Source organism: Anarrhichthys ocellatus, unplaced genomic scaffold (assembly GCF_004355925.1).
Source record: "Anarrhichthys ocellatus isolate YVR2014 unplaced genomic scaffold, GSC_Weel_1.0 scaffold337, whole genome shotgun sequence".
NCBI lineage: Eukaryota > Metazoa > Chordata > Actinopteri > Perciformes > Anarhichadidae > Anarrhichthys > Anarrhichthys ocellatus.
The window spans coordinates 12366-31549 of NW_022280331.1; the positions used below are offsets into that span (position 1 = coordinate 12366).

Here is a 19184-nt window from a genome sequence, read left to right on the forward strand (position 1 = left end):
TCCAGATTATCACATAAATATCAAATATATAGTTTTATTTTCATGTTCTGAATTTATTTATTTATATGTAATTTAAATGTTTTTTTTAATCTTATGAAATATGTTCAATAAAAGGGTTAGAATCATATTATATATATAATAAAATAGTAATATAATCTGTTATTTCATGAAGTTTATTGGTGACTAAAAGAACAAAGTGAACTTTCACTTTCAACCTTGAATAACCTTCAGAGACATGAAAGTGTTGCTCTCCACCTCCTCTCCTCCCCTCTCCACCTCCTCTCCTCCCCTCTCCACCTCCTCTCCTCTCCACCTCCCCTCCTCTCCACCTCTATCCACCTCCTCCCATCTCCACCTCCTCTCCTCTATACCTCTGTCCACCTCCTCTCCTCTGCACCTCCTCTCCTCTCCTCTCCACCTCTCTCCACCTCCTCTCCTCTGCACCTCCTCTTCTCTCACGAGCTCCTCTGCACCTCCTGAGTCCTCCCTTCTCCCTCCACCTCCTCTCCTCTCCACCTCCACTCCTCTCCTCTCCCGATCTCCTCTGCACCTCCTCCCCTCCTGAGTCCTCCCTCCTCCCCTCGGTGTTTGTGCGGAGCAAAAGGAGAAACCGGAGGAGCGGCAGAGCGATGCTGAGCGCTCAGCAGGATGTCTTTCACCTCCTCCTCCTGGTCCCGGAGTCTCCTAACTTCGCTCCTTTTGCAGCTCCTTATCGTGCCGCCGTGCCTCCTCCACCCGCAGCCGTGCCACCTCCTGGCTCAGATCGGACACACTGTGCGCGTGGGTGCGCTCCTTCCGGCGCAGCGGGCGGCTCGCGTGCAGGTCCAGGCTGCGCTGAGCCGCGCGACGGCCACGATGAACCAGGACCAAGACCGGGACCCGGAGCGGAACAACTTTCTGCCCTACAACTTGAGTCTGGAGCTGGTTTCCCGCCAGCCGGCCACCGCGGACCCGGAGTCCCTGTTCCGGTGCGTGTGTCAGGGCGTCGTGGTGCAGGGAGTGTCCGCAGTGCTCGCGTTCCCGCAGAGCCGCGAGGAGCTGTTACAGGTAGACTTCATGGCCTCGTTCCTGGAGATCCCGTTCCTCAGCGTCATTGAGCACGGAGAGCCGCTCCGGACCCAGGTACGACCAGCACGTGCGCTCCCGGTACTGCCATGAGGCTCCGAATCAACCGGGTTCTGTTGTGGTCTAACCTGGTCTGGGTCTGGGGTTAGTGGTTTTGTGTGGTCCGGTTTGACCTTCTGCTGCTTGATGTCTGGAGGTTTCTGTAACAGCTGAGATCCGGTTTGTGGTGTAAAATAAGGAGCACATGCAGCTGCTCCGTGACTGAGTGCAGAGCTGTTGTGTTTGTTGTTTGTTGTTTGTTTCCAGCTGAAAAGACATCAAAAGTGAAACTTTAGTAAAACGTTTTGTCCAGATTTCCATATAGATTTTTTTATCGTCTACATTGTGATACAAATAGAATTTGATGATTTTAGAGGTTTATTCAGAAACCAGATCCACATTCCTCAGTTTAATAGTCAAAATGACAAATTCAGTTAAAATCAACATCTTCAAATAGTCACTGAAAAAAGTTTCACTTTTAAACGTATTTGAACAATCAACAGTGTTCTTAAGCGAGACTCAACTATTAGTGAGAGGAAGAGTGTGAGTGAGAGTGAGGAAGAGTGAGTAATTGTGAGAGGAAGAGTGTGAGTAAGAGTGAGGAAGAGTGTGAGTAATAGTGAGAGTGAGGAAGAGTGTGAGTAATAGTGAGAGGAAGAGTGAGTAAGAGTTAGAGTGAGGAAGAGTGGGAGTGAGGGAGAGTGAGAGTAATAGTGAGAGTAAGAGTGAGGAAGAGTGTGAGTAAGAGTGAGGAAGAGTGTGAGTAATAGTGTGAGGAAGAGTGGGAGTAATAGTGAGAGTGAGGAAGAGTGTGAGTAATAGTGAGAGTGAGGAAGAGTGTGATTAATAGTGAGAGTGAGGAAGAGTGTGAGTAATAGTGAGGAAGAGTGAGAGTGAGGAAGAGTGTGAGTAATAGTGTGAGGAAGAGTGAGGAAGAGTGATAGTGAGGAAGAGTGTGAGTAATAGTGAGAGTGAGGAAGAGTGAGAGTGAGGAAGAGTGAGAGTAAGGTGTGGGAGGAGCTCAGCTCTCTGCTGGTGAAGACTTCTACCTGCAGAGCTTCTGTATTTACAGTATAACAGTAAAACATCGATTTGTTTAAAACATTTTTTGTCCCTCAACGACCCAGAATGTGCAGAACTTCCTGCCGGAGGCTTTCAGAGTAAAAGCCTGAGTGTGTGTTAATGAGATTATCTCTGCACTGAAAACAATCCAGTTAAAGCTGATATCAGGTTTCCTTGTTTTTAATCCTGTTCTTCATCAAACTACACAGAATATAATTCAGAGTTTCAGAAATGGGCCACCAACATATTTAATGTGATATTTAGAGATGTGAGTCTTCATACAATGTGTACTTTGAGCCGATTGAAGAGTTTCATATCATTCTTGGATAATTGTGATGAGCTTTATATTTTTTCTATAGAGTCTCAATGAGCAATGAGTCCTGAATCCACAAACAGCTGATTCAGTGTTTGAAGTGAAGCATTGGTCCTCCTGCTGCTGTTTGACTCTCTCTGAAGGAGCTCAACATCTGCTCAGAGACTCAGCGACTCAGCAAGGGAACCTAGCTGCTGTATGATGTTTACAGAACAGATTCCTCTCATCAGGTCAGAGACGATCAGCAACAGCTTTCCATTCCAGCTCAGTTTGTGCTTCTCTCCTCAATCAGTGGTCTGAACCAGCCTGATACAACCTCAGTGTTTCACTGCATACCTCATCTTCTATATGAATCCCACCATAAATGTGAATTCAATTTATTTCTACAGCCCAGAATCACAAATATTCTTCTTCAGAGTTCTTTACAATCTGTACAACAAACTCACATCTGAACAAGAAAAACCTTTAAAAACCTCAGAGAGTGACAGAGGATTTGATCAGAGAGTTTTATTACCATGAAGACATTCGATGTAGTGATATTAAGTATTTCTTGTTATAAACTAAATACTTCCTCTCTGATCGCTGCAGGAACCAATGAGCCGTCAGGAAGCTGAGCTCAAACTGATAAATAGAATCCAAAGAGGTTTATGATTCTAAACATCTCAACAGTTTCAACCTTTTATTCACACATTTAGTCCTTTAACTGGTTAGTTACCATCACCTGGTTTCACTGGTTTAGACCGGTTTTACTGCCCCTGGTGTATCTGGGTTAACTGGTTTCATACAGTGAACTGGGCCTCTCACCTGATTGTTTTTTTATCAGAACTCACATTAAACAATAACTTCCACATCGAGGCTGGTGCAAAAACATCCTCCAGAGCTAAAATAAAATAAAGTAGTTTATCTCTTAGAAATCACCACTAACATTATTTTAGTGGATTCAGTTGTTCAGATACATGAAATGCTTGAATGCATGAAAATGTTTGAAATACAGTTTTTTTGGTTTGTCATTGAAACGTTGTAATCTATATTTCAGCTGTTGGTGGTGTCACGTTCCCCTTTCTGCGCAAACACAACACGGCACATAACACTCCCTCCCATAAGACCAAACATCTGTTTGGCCACAACCAACCCCCATCATACATGTATTTACATCATAACAAAAAATAACACACAAGACAACACACAGAAGGAGACCTATTGCAAATGTCCTCCGGACTGATTTAACTGTTGCCTTACCCGATTGTGCGACCCACTTCCGCATCACCACCGCGCTTTCTACTAGGAAAGACCCCCCACCACTGCACTCACTGGTGCCCTCACCCACTGCGGTGAAACACTTTGCCAAGGCTGGATCGCCTCTCTGTGCGCCGATGAGTGCCTCACGGGTCAATGGCAATGCCACTGCCGGCTCAGTCGCGGACGTTGCTACACCTTTGGGGTCCTTTGAGGTGCCGTTCACCGACCCACCAACAAGGAGAGACCTATACTCAGACAGCACAGAAGCCAACAGTGAATCAGTTATGGGGACATCCACAACTTCAGGGTCAGAGAACACTTTACCTCCCACTACATCGTTCCCCATGATGAACTCCACCCCATCAATGGGAAAATGTGCGCTGACGGCTACTGGGAAGAAACCACTTATTAATTTGGTCTGCACATAGACCCGGTGGAGAGGTGCGGGAACGAAACCCATTTCGATACCTCTCACCACAGTACTCACGTCACCGGCAGATTTGGCACTAAAAGGCAGAGCACTGGCAAGGATGAAGGACTGGGAGCCACCAGTGTCATGTAGCACCGTCACGGGCACTGGTCCTCTGCGTCTCCTGTGAGCGACACAAATCCTTTTAGGATGAACCGTTTAAAACACTCAGGCACTTTTGGAGCGGCGGCCTGGCCAATGGGAGTCACCGTCGTCACTAACCCAACTCCCGTTGGCTGCTGTCCGGAAGCTGCCTCCTGCTGCTTCCGTCTCCAGTCTACGATCAAGTGACCAGGATCATGACAGAAAAAACACTGTTTCTCAGCCTTAGGACCCGACCGAGAACCATTTCTGCGTGACCCATGTGTGCCACCATTTTCCTGCGAGTACTCACACTGCTGAGCATCTCACCTTGAAAACACATTCCTATGCGTTAGAGTAAATTTGTCTGCCAAGCCAGCCCAAGTAAATATATGATTTATTTTATACATATGTTGATTTGGATGTTTGACTGAGACAAACTTCAGTGATTAACTGGAATTCATTTAACAAATGGAACTGTAACAAATTATAGGAAATATCGACATAATTAGGAACATACAGACCATAATACTCATAAAGTGTTCCTGAATGTCTTATAGCAAAGCACTCAGGGAGCGGCCTGTGACCTCTGACCTTTTATTAATTAGAAGAAACCTGTGGTGATGTTTTAATCTGGATGAGCTGTCAGACTGAAGCTCGTTAAGACTCCCTCGTTAGGAGACTTAACGAGGTGATAATTGCTGCTGATATTTGAGTCTCTGCAGGCTGATAAACAGACTGCTGATAAGTTATCAGACTGATCCCAGACCAGCTGGAGACCCCGAATTACACACACACACACAAAGACCAACATGTAGTGACGACATGTTCAGGTCCTGTGGGACAAACGAGAACTAACAGCTTCCAGTTTGTCAGGAATTCAGTTCACGTTCGTCAACACGAGTTCTGCTTCATTCAAAGACACAGACACACACACACACACACACACACACAAAGCCCTGAGCTGCCTTCAGGCTCTCAGACGTTAGTGAGGAACATTTCCAACTGATAACACAAATAAGACATATTTATATTCAGTATAGAACTTAAGTAGGTTATAGATGAGACTCTTATTTATTCTGTAACATCGCACACAAACTGAATAATAACACACTTGTGTCGTCTTTCAAGGTCGTCTCTTCTGCTGCTGAGAAAACCACCGACTGTCTTCCAGCACACATATGTTTGATAGAAGTTGTTTAGATAGTTTTCCTGTGTTCACACTCAATCGTGATGATGATAACCATGTGATGAGATTCAACAACACAGATAGAAGACATTCACAGTTCACTGTGTGAAATCTGTTCCTGTAGTTTCCTGAGCAGGAAAACAAAGTATTTATTTATTATAATGCATTTTCATAGGAATGCATGAAAACTTAGGAGTTTTCATAAGATATCGAACTGGAAACTATATGATTAAGAATTCTGAATAACTTTCTAGGTTGTTTTTGTGTTAATGAGGTTTACTCTTCAGTTTGTGAAGAATAAACAGTCCAAACCTGAACTGTTTTATTTCTCCTCCGTTACATCACACTGATCATATTTTATATTATATCTCTTTCCCCAGAGAGTATTTTGCTGTTTGTCTCCTCTGCAGTGTGAAATCCTCTGGCAGTGTTGACAGTCTCTGTTTCCTCTCACTTCTTGTGTAATTGTGTAGCTGTTGTGTTTGGCTGTGAAATAAATCCAGTGTGACTCTGAGCTGCTGGATTCTCTCTGATGAAGTGAAACATTTATCTACTGTTTAGAAAGTCTTTGATCAGAGGAGGATTATCCTCCACCTCTCTGCTGTCGTTCTTTCTCTTTCTTGTCTGTTGTTGCTGTGAAATGATTGGTCGTCTCTAACGGACATGAGAGGATCAAGTGTTTCTCTGATGTATTCGGTCTGTGAGCGGCTCACAGCTTTAACTGCTGGAGAAACGATCACATTAAAGAGCAGCAATCACAGAAACACCAACGTGAAAACATGAAACTGACATTAAAATGATGAGTTCAGTGGTGATTTAACCCCTCAGAGAATCGCCACCTCATCGTGGTGACTGAGACTCTGAGTCCATCAATGAATGAGTAATGAACCGAAACGTGGAGCTGCAGCACAGAACCGGACCTGTGAGGGGAAGTCCCTGAAGCACCTGGTTCATTCTGAAAGAACTACATGGAGCCCACCAGCCGTGAGGTTCAGAGTTAGTTGGCCCTCAGGTGGTTCGACCCTTCAGGTGGGTGGACCCTTCAGGTGGGTCGACCCTTCAGGTGGGCCGACTCTTCAGGTGGGTTGACCCTTCAGGTGGGTTGACCCTTCAGGTGGGCTGACATCTGGCATCTAAACCAGGGACGGGGAAGGTCAATTCTCTGGTGGGTTAGGGAATCAGGGATACCAGCTCAAAATAGGATCAGCAACAAGTCTAGAACCAAACCCTTGGACAGAGAATTTCTGGGGGGGACAACGTGAGTCCTTGAGAGACTGTTGGAGTATCTGGTCCTCATAGAGTCTCTGGGTGGAGTCCTGGAGAGGATGCTGCCTGGGGGGGGTAAGTGGTAGGAACAGCCTGGTGGTTGTTGGACTTTGGTGGCAGTCATAGATTGTCCATAAACACCGTGTTGGTGGTGTTGTGTCCTGATGTTGTCTTTGTGTTTTATTTATTTTATAAATGTGACAATTGAAACATCTGCAATAAACCTGCAGTGAGACGGAACTTTAAATCCATCATCATCTTTCACACAGCAGCAGCTCTGAGACCGCTCAGCTAATTGAACTCCTCTACCTCACTGTCTTCTTCTGCTTAAAGTTTCTTTATCAACCAGAGAATCAGAGTAGCTCTTCTCCCAGCAGGCTTTGCTGTGTCAGCAGGACTGAAGCTCACCAATGAACAGCAGAATGAGAACTTCTCCTCTGGACACAGCTGGCTTCAAAGGAATATGTTCTACTCGTGGTGTACTAATAATAACAGCAGCAGACTATAATGATAATAAAAGCAGTAATAGTAACAGTACTAGTAATAGAAATGTGACTAATAATAATAACAATAGTAGCAGGGGGTCCAGGTAAAACCAGGATCCATGGAAACCTGTGAAGAGAGAAAGCACAGAGAGTCTCGTGGACTCCATGTTTCTGTGAGGAAGTCAAACAGCTGGATGAAGTTCACCTTGAGAATCTGAAAGCTCTGGACTTTGTTGGACTGTCTTGGCTGAAAAGCCTCTTCAGTGTCTCGTGGAAGTCGAGGACACTTCCTGTTCAGTGGTGGAGCGAGATGGTTCCTCCCATCTTTAAAAAGGTGTGCTCCATTTATGGGGTGTCACACTGCTCAGCCTCCTGAAAGTTTGTTCTCAGGTTCTCAAAGGAGTCTCAGACCGATTGTGGAACCTCAGAACCAAGGAGGAGTGTTGAGGAATCTCAAAGGATCGTCGGATCGTGTCCCTCAGAGAGGAGGAATACAGGTACCTGGGTCAGTACTACGAGCCATCCGGTCCTTGTTTAACCAAAATCAGACCTGTTTCAGGAGGAGAGGAGGGGAGGGAGAGAGGAGGGAGAGGAAGGATAGGAGGAGAAGGAGGGAGAGGAAGGAGAGGAGAGCAGGTGAGGAAGGAGAGGATGAGAGGAAGATAGGAGGTGAGGAAGGAGAGCTGGAGAGGAGAGGTTCAGCAGAGAACAGATTTCATTATCGAGCTATTCAGCTGCTCGACTTCAATAGAAGAAGTGTGTGTGTGTGTGTGTGAGAGAAAGAGAGAGAGATTGAAAGGATTCTGATAGTGCCGCCCTGTTATAGAGCAGAATAATGAACCACTGTTCCAAAACAGACAAACCTATCTGTCTCGCTCTGTCTGTCAGTACTTTATACTGCAGACTGAGCTCCTGTCAGTACTTTATACTGCAGACTGTGAGCTCCTGTCAGTACTTTATACTACAGAAAGTGAACTTCTGTCAGTACTTTATACTACAGACTGTGAGCTCCTGTCATTACTTTATACTACAGACTGTGAGCTCCTGTCAGTACTTTATACTACTGACTGTGAGCTTCTGTCAGTACTTTATACTGCAGACTGTGAACTTCTGTCAGTACTTTATACTACAGACTGAACTGCTATCAGTACTTTATACTACAGACTGAGTTTCTGTCAGTACTTTATACTACAGACTGTGAGCTTCTGTTAGTACTTTATACTGCAGACTGTGAGCTTCTGTCAGTACTTTATACTACAACCTGTGAGCTTCTGTCAGTACTTTATACTACACACTGTTAACTTCTGTCAGTACTTTCTTCTACAGATCAGCTTCTGTCAGTACTTTATACTACAAACTGTGAACTGCTATCAGTACTTTATACTACAGACTGAGTTTCTGTCAGTACTTTATACTACAGACTGTGAGCGTCTGTCAGTACTTTATACTATAGACTGAACTTCTGTCAGTACTTTATACTACAGACTGAGTTTCTGTCAGTACTTTATACTACAGACTGTGAGCTTCTGTCAGTACTGTATACTACAGACTGAGCTTCTGTCAGTACTTAACACTACAGACTGTGAGCTTCGGTAAGTACTTTATACTACAGACTGTGAACCTCTGTCAGTACTTTACACTACAGACTACCAGCTTATGTCAGTACTCTATACTACAGACTAAGATTATGTCAGTACTTTATACTACATACTGTGAGATTCTGTAAGTACTTTATACTACAGACTGTGAGCTTCTGTAAGTACTTTATACTACAGACTATTAGCTTCTGTCAGTACTTTATACTACAGACTGTGAACTTCTGTCAGTACTTTATACTATAGACTATTAGTTTCTGTCAATACTTTACACGACAGCATGTGAGTTTCTGTCAGTACTTTATACTACAGACTACCAGCTTATCTCAGTACTTTATACTACAGACTATCAGCTTCTGTCAGTACTTTATACCACAGACTATCAGATTATGTTAGTACTCTATAGGAGCATTTGATTGGATGAGGAGGAAGTAAATTCTTTCACAGCTCTGAGACGACAGATAACAGAACTCTAAAAAAACACTACAGTATGTAGTATAAATACTGACAGAATCTGATAGTCTAGTACACATTAACTCTGAGTGTGTGTGTGTGTGTATGTGTGTGAGAGACAAATAATGCTGTTGGTCACGCTCCGAAACATTTTGTGAAATTGGCAGGCTGCCACATATCCCAGCATGCATCAGTGCTGTAATGACAGTGACCTTCAGTTAATTTAATCTACCACAACATTCACATCAGCTGACCTCTGACCTCTCCTGTGTCTCAGACCACCGCTGGTGACATATATATATAGACGGCACTTAGGTTTCACAGGAACTTGACCTAATTTCTGCTCCAATCAGATCACTGCTGCAGAAACATGTTTTTGCCTGGAGCAGTGATTACCTAAATGTTGGATGTAAACAGCTGCTGGTTTAATGTATTCTGTGCTTGATGTGATGGATGTGGGCTGGATCAGAGCCAGCAGCCTGCAAGACTCATTGATCTGTCTGTCCTCTTTAATCAAAGACTCTGGACTGCTGAGCTTTTAGTGAGATGAACCTCAGACTGTCTTTAAAGACAGAGCCACAACTCTGCAGACAGACTGAAGACAAACTGAAAACGGTCTGAAGACAGACTAAAGAGAGACAGAAGACAGACTAAAGACAAACTGAAAATAGACTGAAGACAAACTGAAAACAGACTGAAGAGAGACTAAAGACAGACTGAAGAGAGACTAAAGACAGACTGAAGACAAACTGAAAACGAACTGAAGACAGACTAAAGAGAGACTGAAGACAGACTGAATACAGACTAAAGACAGACTGAATACAGACTGAAGACACACTCTAGACAAACTAAAATCGGACTGAAGATAGACTAAAGACAAACTAAAAACGGACTAAAGACAGACTGAAGATAAACCGAAGACAAACTGAAGACAGACTAAAGACAGACTGAAGACAAGCTAAAGACAGACTGAAGACAAACTAAAGACAGACTGAAGAGAGACTAAAGACAGACTAAAGAGACTGAAGACAGACTAAAGAGAGACTGAAGACAGACTGAAGACAGACTAAACAGAGACTAAAGACAGACTAAAGACAGACTAAAGACAGACTGAAGACAAACTAAAGACAGACTGAAGACAAGCTAAAGACAGACTGATGACAGACTAAAGATAGACTGATGACAGACTAAAGATAGACTGAAGACAAGCTAAAGACAGACTGATGACAGACTAAAGATAGACTGAAGACAAACTGAAATACACAGTTTTGTAGTAGTTTCATGGTACAAATACTGTGAGGAGAGGAAACAGAAGTAAAGAAATGAAAACAAAGATTCAGGCTCCATCTGATGAATCGTGGACAGATGAGGAGACAACAGGCCGCTGAGACAGAAGACACTCGTCTCTTTCTAGTTGTCTTGTGTGTTTTTGTCGTTCATGCCTTCGAGGGAATTATTGTACTTCTTACTTCAATACATGTATTTATAATGAGAATGAAGTACAACGCAATGGTTGTTCTCCACTGCTGTACTCCGATGGAGTAGTTTAGTCTGGATCCTAAAAACCAGGTTTCATGAATGTGAAGCGAGGAACTTCGTGCATGAGGCTCAGAATACACTCACAGTATATTTTGGATGCAGTCTGGAGAGTTTCTCACATCATCACGCAGTTTCCTAAACACCACAAATCACCACGTTTTTCTTCCTTTTCTCCTGAAGAGCTCCTTCATCTCAGGACGGACTGTTGCAATAACTCCTCCACCAGAAACCAGTCTTTGATCAGAGTCACTACAGGGTGCTAGAACCATATTCCTGAGATTAATCCGGAGTCCTTTCACTCAGAGCCAAGCTACCTTTTCTAAATCCTTCATGCTGCTTTGACTCTGAACAGAAACCAGATCAGACCGCGACTGTGAGAGAAACCAGATCCACATTCAGACCACATGAACTTCAAGGTCTTCAGATCGTTGTAATGTTACACAATTCAATTTATTTAGTTTAGCCCAAAATCAGGAATCACAGATTACAGATTACAGATCACAAATCCTCCTCAGAGTTCTTTACAATCTGTACACATGCGACATCCTCTGACCTTTGACCCTCACATCAGAACAGGAAACAGAGGAGGAATCATCACATTGCCCACATTGCCCAACAACACATTATTTTTGGGTTTGTTTTACATCTTGAGTCAGTTGAATCCAGTGGCGGGCCGTGCATTTCATACCTGGGCCTTCACTGCTGTCCTGCAGCTGAAAAACCTCCTAATAACCTCATGATGGTGCCACAGCTTAAATTGTAGGAAATATAATGTTTTCTGCGCTCATGTAGGAGACAACAGGCTGTGTGACCTCTGAACCAGAACAAAAAAAACCACAACAAAGAACCGCTGAGGCCCCGCACTTATAGGAGGCTAGGCTAACTAGCTTAACAAACAATAACTCCGCGCATGACGGTATGCTTCGTAATTAACGGACAATGCATATAGTCCAAATCTATATAATTAACACAATGACAAGAATAAACTCATAAGAACCAGTCACATATATTCATACGACAACAGAGCAACACATCCATCCAGCAGAGCTGCAGCGGATCACCTCCACACTGGAGGGCCATTCAGATATTAGATGTAAATACAAACACAGTTGACTTAAAGACAAACTCCATCCTCCTTTCTTTGTTGACTAAGAGTTTAATCCGGTTAAATCCCAACTCATAAATCTGTTTCTCCTCCTTCAGCCATTGAGTGTTAAAAATACAAAGCAGGTAAAATAATAATAATCTACACCAAGCAAGATGCTAAACATGTCATAACTTCTTCATATCTTTCAATTTGAACTCTCACTACTCCGACTAAGCTCTGATGTTAAGTTAAGTTTGACAATAGTCACGTGCTCGCCCACTGACCAATCACAGCGCACGCTGCACCTCACTGCAGAGCTGCACCTGGACACTGAGCTGCACGTAATGCTGACGTACTTGTAGGCCAGCTAGCAGCTCTGACACGTCGAAGAATACGCCCAACATGTCAAACTAGAGATCTGATTGGTTGAACACTATGACAATCAACAATATCGTCCCCATTCACTTAAAGTGCACATGGATTCACTTGTGAGTCTGCAGGCCTCGGGCCTCTCTTCTTACCTAGAGACACAGAGGTGAGATCTGATTGGATAAAAGCTCTACTTAAAACAAGCTGCACTGGAAGCAGAGCAACTGAGGAAGACAGTAGCTGTGCAATGAGAACATAAGATAATGGTGAAAATATGTTTATAAATTATAATACATGTAGTGTATTTAAGAACAATTATTAAATTATAAAATAGATATAACTTTGTGATTCTGTTTAGCAGAGAAGGCTTTGATGGCCCACCACTGGTACACACTGTATACAGCAATGCTTGTATTTCTACTGGTGATGACATCTTAAGGAACAGTGAGTATTGAAACTATGAAATATTTATTGGGAAAGTGGATAGATGGAAATCAGGTTTGTGTATCAGATCTTTTCATCTCTTGTCCTTTTTATATTTAATTCATATTTTATTGAATCAACTTCTTTGATCTCATTTCTGTTTCTGTGTTTTATTGATCCTCCGTTTCAACACATGGGCAGAAACTTTACTTTAGAACCAACGTATGCATTAGAAGTAGTTTCAGTATTCCTGACGTTCTGTACAGAGACACTTTCTTTAATGAGAAAACATGAAGTTTCTCAGTGTTCAGGTTTAGTTTAGAAACTAAAGGAAAGTTTATTTGTACAGCACATTTCAACAAGGTAATTCAATGTGCTTCACATAAAACCATTAAAAGCATCAAAACTAGTTGTAGGAGCCAGGTGTGGCCTGTGACATTTTGTATGCCCTTTTTTGTCACTTCCGGTGCACTTCCGGTGATTGAGTCACGTGGTGCTGGGAATAGCCACAATGGGGGTTTATCAGCTGTCAGAATTAGACTAGGGGAAGGATTGGAAGGAGAGGGGGTGAGAGAGGGAGCCTTATTTTTTGTTGACCGCTATTTCACGCTATTTTTACATGTTATTCACATTAATATTGACAAATTATTGAGTTATGATTGTATGCCATCTAGAATCAACGTTTATTTGTTGCCCACAAATAAACACTCGAAACTCATCCACTGGATTCCGGAAGTCATTTACGTTACAGCCAGCGCGTCCGCAAGTTTAATCTCCCCTGCTTAGCCTCTCGGTGACTACTGGAAAGTTGCTCATAGTCACCTACACTAGTGCTGGGCAAGTTAACGCGTTATTATCGCGTTAACGCATTCATTAATTAACGCCGACAATTATTTTATCGCGCGTTAACGCAGTTTTTTTAAATTATTAAGCGGACATTTGTAACACAAGAACCGGCCGGCCAACCGGCCGCCGGCACCAAGCGGTGAACAGCTGTTTGTGTGGCGTCACTTCCTTCTCTTCCTGCTGCTGCTGCCATTACTGCCATGGTACAGACTCCCTCCAGGTTCCCTTGCTTCACCTACATTCCCCTGGGTCCTAAGTCCCTCCATGTATAGCTTCTTATCACCCTCTATGTACCAATGTACATTTATAACAAATACCACACATATTACGGTAATCAGCATTGCATATGTGTCTGACCAAAATACCAAAGAAAGCAAAAAATAAATGATTCATTTAAATGATTGTTTTAGAGTTTTTAAAGTGTTTTGTTTGTAATATGTATAATAAGCATCATTTAGTTATCAATACTGAGAATTTAACAAACATAAAAACATGACGTAGATAGGTTTGCAGTTTTCAAGACGTATATTAAAATATCATCTCTTACACACATGAAGATAAAGTTATGAACACCGGCTGAATATCTATGATCAGAATCATTATAACTGTGTTATAACTGCTACTGTGTAAAGGGAATACTGCTGCTAACAACAACCTGATGTGTTTAAAGTGTTTACAAACCAAATGTTATTGACCTTTAGTTCATATAGCAGCACTTTCAAGATAAAAGTGCACAATACACTACTTTTGGCTCATAACAATGCGATTAATCGCGATTAAAAATTGTAATCGTTGCCCAGCACTACTATATATATATATAACCTTTATTTAACTAGGAAGTCACATTGAGATTAATAGCTATTTTACAAGTGAGAGTTAGCCAAGACAGGGTCAAATAGCAGCATCCAACACATGACAGGACAACAACATCAGATCACAGCCACCTGTGATCAAATCAGGGAGATCCAAAGAGCTGGTGGTGGACAAACACTGTCCTCCTGCATCAGGGAACATCCAGGGAATGGACACTGAGATGGTGAAATCTTACAAGTACCTGGGTGTTCACCTGAACAATAAACTGGACAGGACAACACAACTCTTTGACTCTTTATACAAGGCCTTAGGAGTGGGGACAAGGCCTTGTATAAAGAGTCAAAATACAGGTTTAGCAAAGCGGTGAGAGATGTTAAACGACTGTACTCTGAGAAACTGCAACACCAGCTCTCAGCAAGTGACTCTGCTTCTGTCTGGAGAGGTCTCAGACAGATCACCAATTACAAGCCAAAAACCCCCCACTCCATGTATGACCTCCGCCTGGCAGATGGGCTGAACGAGTTCTACTGTCGCTTTGATAGACAATGGGACAGCCCTGACTCCATCCCCCACAGCTCCATCAACCAGCCCCAGACCACCAGGTCCCCCTCCCCCAGCCCAGCAGGGGCCCATGCCCCTGTACCCCCCCACCCCGGGGCCCCCCCCCCCCAGTAACGACTCTCTCTATTTGGGAGAGTGACGTCAACAGGCTTTTTAAAAAACAGAACCCCCGCAAAGCAGCCGGCCCGGACTCTGTCTCACCCTCCACCCTGAAGCATTGTGCTGATCAGCTGTCTCCGGTATTCACAGACATCTTCAACACCTCCCTGGAGACATGCCACGTACCAGCCTGCTTCAAGGTCTCCACCATCATCCCCGTCCCCAAAAAACCTAGGTTCACAGGACTTAACGACTACAGGCCCGTCGCCCTGACCTCTGTGGTCATGAAGTCCTTTGAATGCCTGGTCCAGTCCCACCTAAAAACCCTTACTGACCCACTCTTGGACCGCCTGCAGTTCGCCTACAAAGCCAACAGGTCTGTAGACTACGCAGTCAACTTGGCCCTTCATTTCATCCTCCAGCATCTGGACTCCCCAGGAACCTACGCCAGGATCCTGTTTGTGGACTTCAGCTCTGCCTTCAACACCATCATCCCGTCTCTGCTGCAGGACAAGCTCTCCCAGCTGCACGTGCCCGACTCCACCTGCAAGTGGATCACAGACTTCCTGTCTGACAGGAAGCAGCACGTCAAGCTGGGAAAACACATCTCAGCCTCTCAGACCATCAGCACCGGTTCTCCCCAAGGCTGCGTTCTTTCCCCTCTTCTCTTCTCCCTGTACACCAACAGCTGCACCTCCAGTCACCAGTCCGTCAAGCTCCTGAAGTTCGTGGATGACACCACCCTCATTGGACTCCATCACCAGGAAGGCTCAGCAGAGGATGTACTTCCTGAGGCAGCTGAAGAAATTCAACCTGCCAAAGACAATGATGGTGCACTTCTACACAGCCATCATTGAGTCCATCCTCTGCTCCTCCATCACGGTCTGGTATGCTGCAGCCACTGCCAAGGACAAGGGCAGACTGCAGCGCATTATTTGCTCTGCCGAGAGGGTGATTGGCTGCAATCTGCCGTCCCTCCAGGACTTGTTCACTTCAAAGGGCCCTGAAGCGAGCAAGAAGGAACGTAGCCGACCCCTCTCACCCTGGACATGAACTGTTTGTGCCCCTTCCATCCGGTAGGAGGCTGAGGTCCATCAGGACCAAGACCTCACGACACATCAACAGCTTCTTCCCGTCGGCAGTCGGTCTCATTAACAGAGCCCGGGACCCCCACTGACTCTGTCATCCCCAGGACAAATTCCTACCGGTCACTCCCCTGCATCCCTTCTATTACACTCGACACTTTTACACTACACCTACATCTCACTTGTTTATAGTCCTGTTATCTGTTCGTTTGTGCACTTTATTTTATATTTTTCTGTAAATTTGAATATGTTTCTACTTTGCATTGTTGATTGTTGTTGATTGTTGTTAAATGTTCTGCACCTCCCGTCATGTCAAATTCCTTGTATGTTCAACATACCATGGCAATAAACAGTTCTGATTAGAGCAGACTATCTGCTGAGCAGATTCGGGTCTTTTGGAGCTGCTGAGGACTTTTTTAGACTCTTTTATGGAGTGGTCAGCTGGGCCAGCAGCTTCTCCACTGCTGACAGGAGGAGACTCAACACACTGGTTAAGAAGCTAGCTGTGTGCTGGGATGCCCTCTTGATCCAGTGAAAGTGGTGGGAGAAAGGAGAGGTGGCTAAGCTATCATCCTTGATGGAAAACATGCACCTTCCCCCAGGACTATCCTCACCATGGTTAACATTCCCCAGGACTATTGCCACCATGGTTAGCCTCATCATCTTCCTGAGCCCATTGGCACATTTTAAAGAATTACAGAGGGATTGTTGTAATTCGTTAGGCTTAACAGAAGATTCAGCTTTGCCCGAACCCATCTATCATGGTGCAATGTGTGCTCATTCTGACAACTCAAGTGTCATAAAAAGTGAAGGATTTTGCTCAGCGATGCAGCAGAGCTAAAACAACTAACCTGTCACCATTTAATTTGATGTTTTTCAAACTACTGTTTGTGAACTAGCTGAGATGGATTCAGGTCAACACACAAGGGATTGAGAACATGAATCCAATCAACATCAGGAAGTGACCCTTTGACACAGAGGATTATTGTTTTTGGGTTTGTCATGTTTTACATTTTAAATATGACTTCTGCATTAGTCAGTGATTTCCTACATTGCCCAGGAAGCCCTAGGACAGACCCGACCCGACCTGGAGGGCTGGTTGTATTCAGCTGTGTTGAGCAGAAACAGTAACGAAGACTCAGCTGGTTTTTATTTTGTCCTCAGGAAACTATTCTTGCTTTAATCTGCAGAAACACAAACACTGTATTGTAATAAAAGTTATTTCTGTGTAACACAGGGGGGGGGGGGTTGACATGTCCAGGGTCTGAGTCCTGATTAATTCCTCCTTCTGCATAAAGTAAGTAAAAAACTTCAGGAAGTTCTGAAACAATGAGTCCATTCATTCATTTGTTCATTGACAGAACATTAATTATCAACTACTTTTTTATCTATTAATCACACAACACCCTAACCCTTGTTTGATCCGTGTCTCCATGAAACCATATTGAAGACAGAACCATGTCTTCATGAAGAAGGAAGTCAGCGATGAACATTAATAATAACTCTGTCATTGGTTGTCATTAGAAACTAGATTATATGAACTCATTAAGGAGTTCTCTTTCTGCTTATATTTATATTTTTCACTAAAACTCACTGTGTCCTTCAGGTTCCCTGATGGTTCTCTGATGGCTCTTTAGTGGTTCACTGATGGCTCCCTGATGGTTCTCTGATGGCTCTTTAGTGGTTCTCTGATGGTTCTCTGATGGCTCTTTAGTGGTTCTCTGATGGCTCTTTAATGGTTCCCTAATGGCTCCCTGATGGTTCTCTGATGTGTCCCCGATGGCTCTTTAATGGCTAATTGATGGTTCCCTGATGGTTCTCTCTTGGTTTGTGGAGCGTTGCTCTCCAGAAGTAGAATTGTCCTCAAGACACCAGACAGGTTCTAATATCTGATTGATATCTGATGATTTGTTCTGACATGTTGTTCTCCTTCTGGTTCTCTTCCTGATTCTAACTCCTGGTGCTGCATAGAACCGGTTCCACCTGCAGATGGCGATGGGGGTTCCGGAGTCCGGTCTGTCCAACCTGTTGCTGACGGTTCTGCAGCGGTCTGGTTGGAGAGAGGGTACCGTGGTTCTGTGTCGAGGCTGGGAGGAGGCTCGGGGTCTCCTGCGGCTGCTGGACAATGGGAGTTGGAGCATTGCATCATGGGACGGTGGGGGAGGAGTCACCTGGCACGTGCGTGCCCTACTGAACTTGACACAGTTGGCACATGACCACACTCAGATCCACGACTTCCTGTCCCGACACTTCCGCCAGAAGCAGCCCTCGCCCGCGTCAGTGCTGCTGTTCGGAGCGGACCCCCAGTGTGCGGCGGCGGTTCTGCGCAGCGCTCAGGACCTGGGCCTCACGTCACCCATGGTGCACTGGGTGCTGGGCCAGCCCCTCAGCCCCGACGCGCTGCACGCCATAGGGCTGCCTCTCGGCCTGCTGGCCTACGGAGAGGTGGAGAGGAAACCGCTCGACTTCTACGTCAACGATGCCCTGCAGCTCGTCACCAGGGCCATCGCAGCGGCAACCGTGGTGAGACCGGACCTGGCTCTGATCCAGAACATGGTGAACTGCTACGACAAACCCAACAAACATGAGGTGCCGTCCTCCGGACAGTACCTATGCAGGTAAGAACACATTTCTTAGTGTTCTGAGAAACGTAATAATAATAATGACTTCTTCGGTTATTTAACCAAAAGATAAAATATCTAACTGACCTCAATGTGTCTAAACGCACAGAAATGATGTTTCTCCTACACCATCAGTAGATTTATAATCAGTGTTCATTAGCAAATGTAATCAGTGCCAGTGAAATATTAACATGTATTCCTCATTCTAGTCCCAATGAGTTCTGATATTTCTCCAGCCAGCAGCTCTTTGAATGTTGATTATTTTCTCACCAAACTGTGGATTCAGTTGTGTTTTATCAGCAAAGTGGAGGAAAAGCCTCCATCCTTACCTCTCAGACGGGAGGAGCTAAGACTGTAGGACCCGAGAGGGGAAACACACAGATTCATTTTCATATTCATGAATGCAATCTGTGCCTTTTATTTTATTTTAATTGTGTGTAAATATAAATATGTTGGTTTTACATATATATATATATATATATATA

General features: G+C 44.2%; 1 protein-coding gene across 1 annotated transcript; it reads left to right on the forward strand.

Annotated features, from left to right (window-relative positions):
- Positions 1 to 552: 552 nt before the first annotated feature.
- LOC116401302 (glutamate receptor ionotropic, NMDA 3B-like) lies at positions 553 to 18718 on the forward strand. Its single transcript, XM_031879640.1, has 2 exons — positions 553 to 1122; positions 18050 to 18718. Exons 1-2 carry the CDS (start codon positions 649 to 651, stop codon positions 18698 to 18700), a joined length of 1125 nt encoding a protein of 374 aa, XP_031735500.1. The 5' UTR covers positions 553 to 648; the 3' UTR covers positions 18701 to 18718.
- The last annotated feature ends 466 nt before the right edge of the window (positions 18719 to 19184 follow it).

Excerpts from the sequence above, each read along its gene's own strand:
- LOC116401302 (XM_031879640.1), top strand. The coding sequence starts at position 649 with ATGTCTTTCACCTCCTCCTCCTGGTCCCGGAGTCTCCTAACTTCGCTC. Across the intron at positions 1,123-18,049 it reads GAGAGCCGCTCCGGACCCAG|AACCGGTTCCACCTGCAGAT; the intron begins GTACGACCAGCA and ends GGTGCTGCATAG.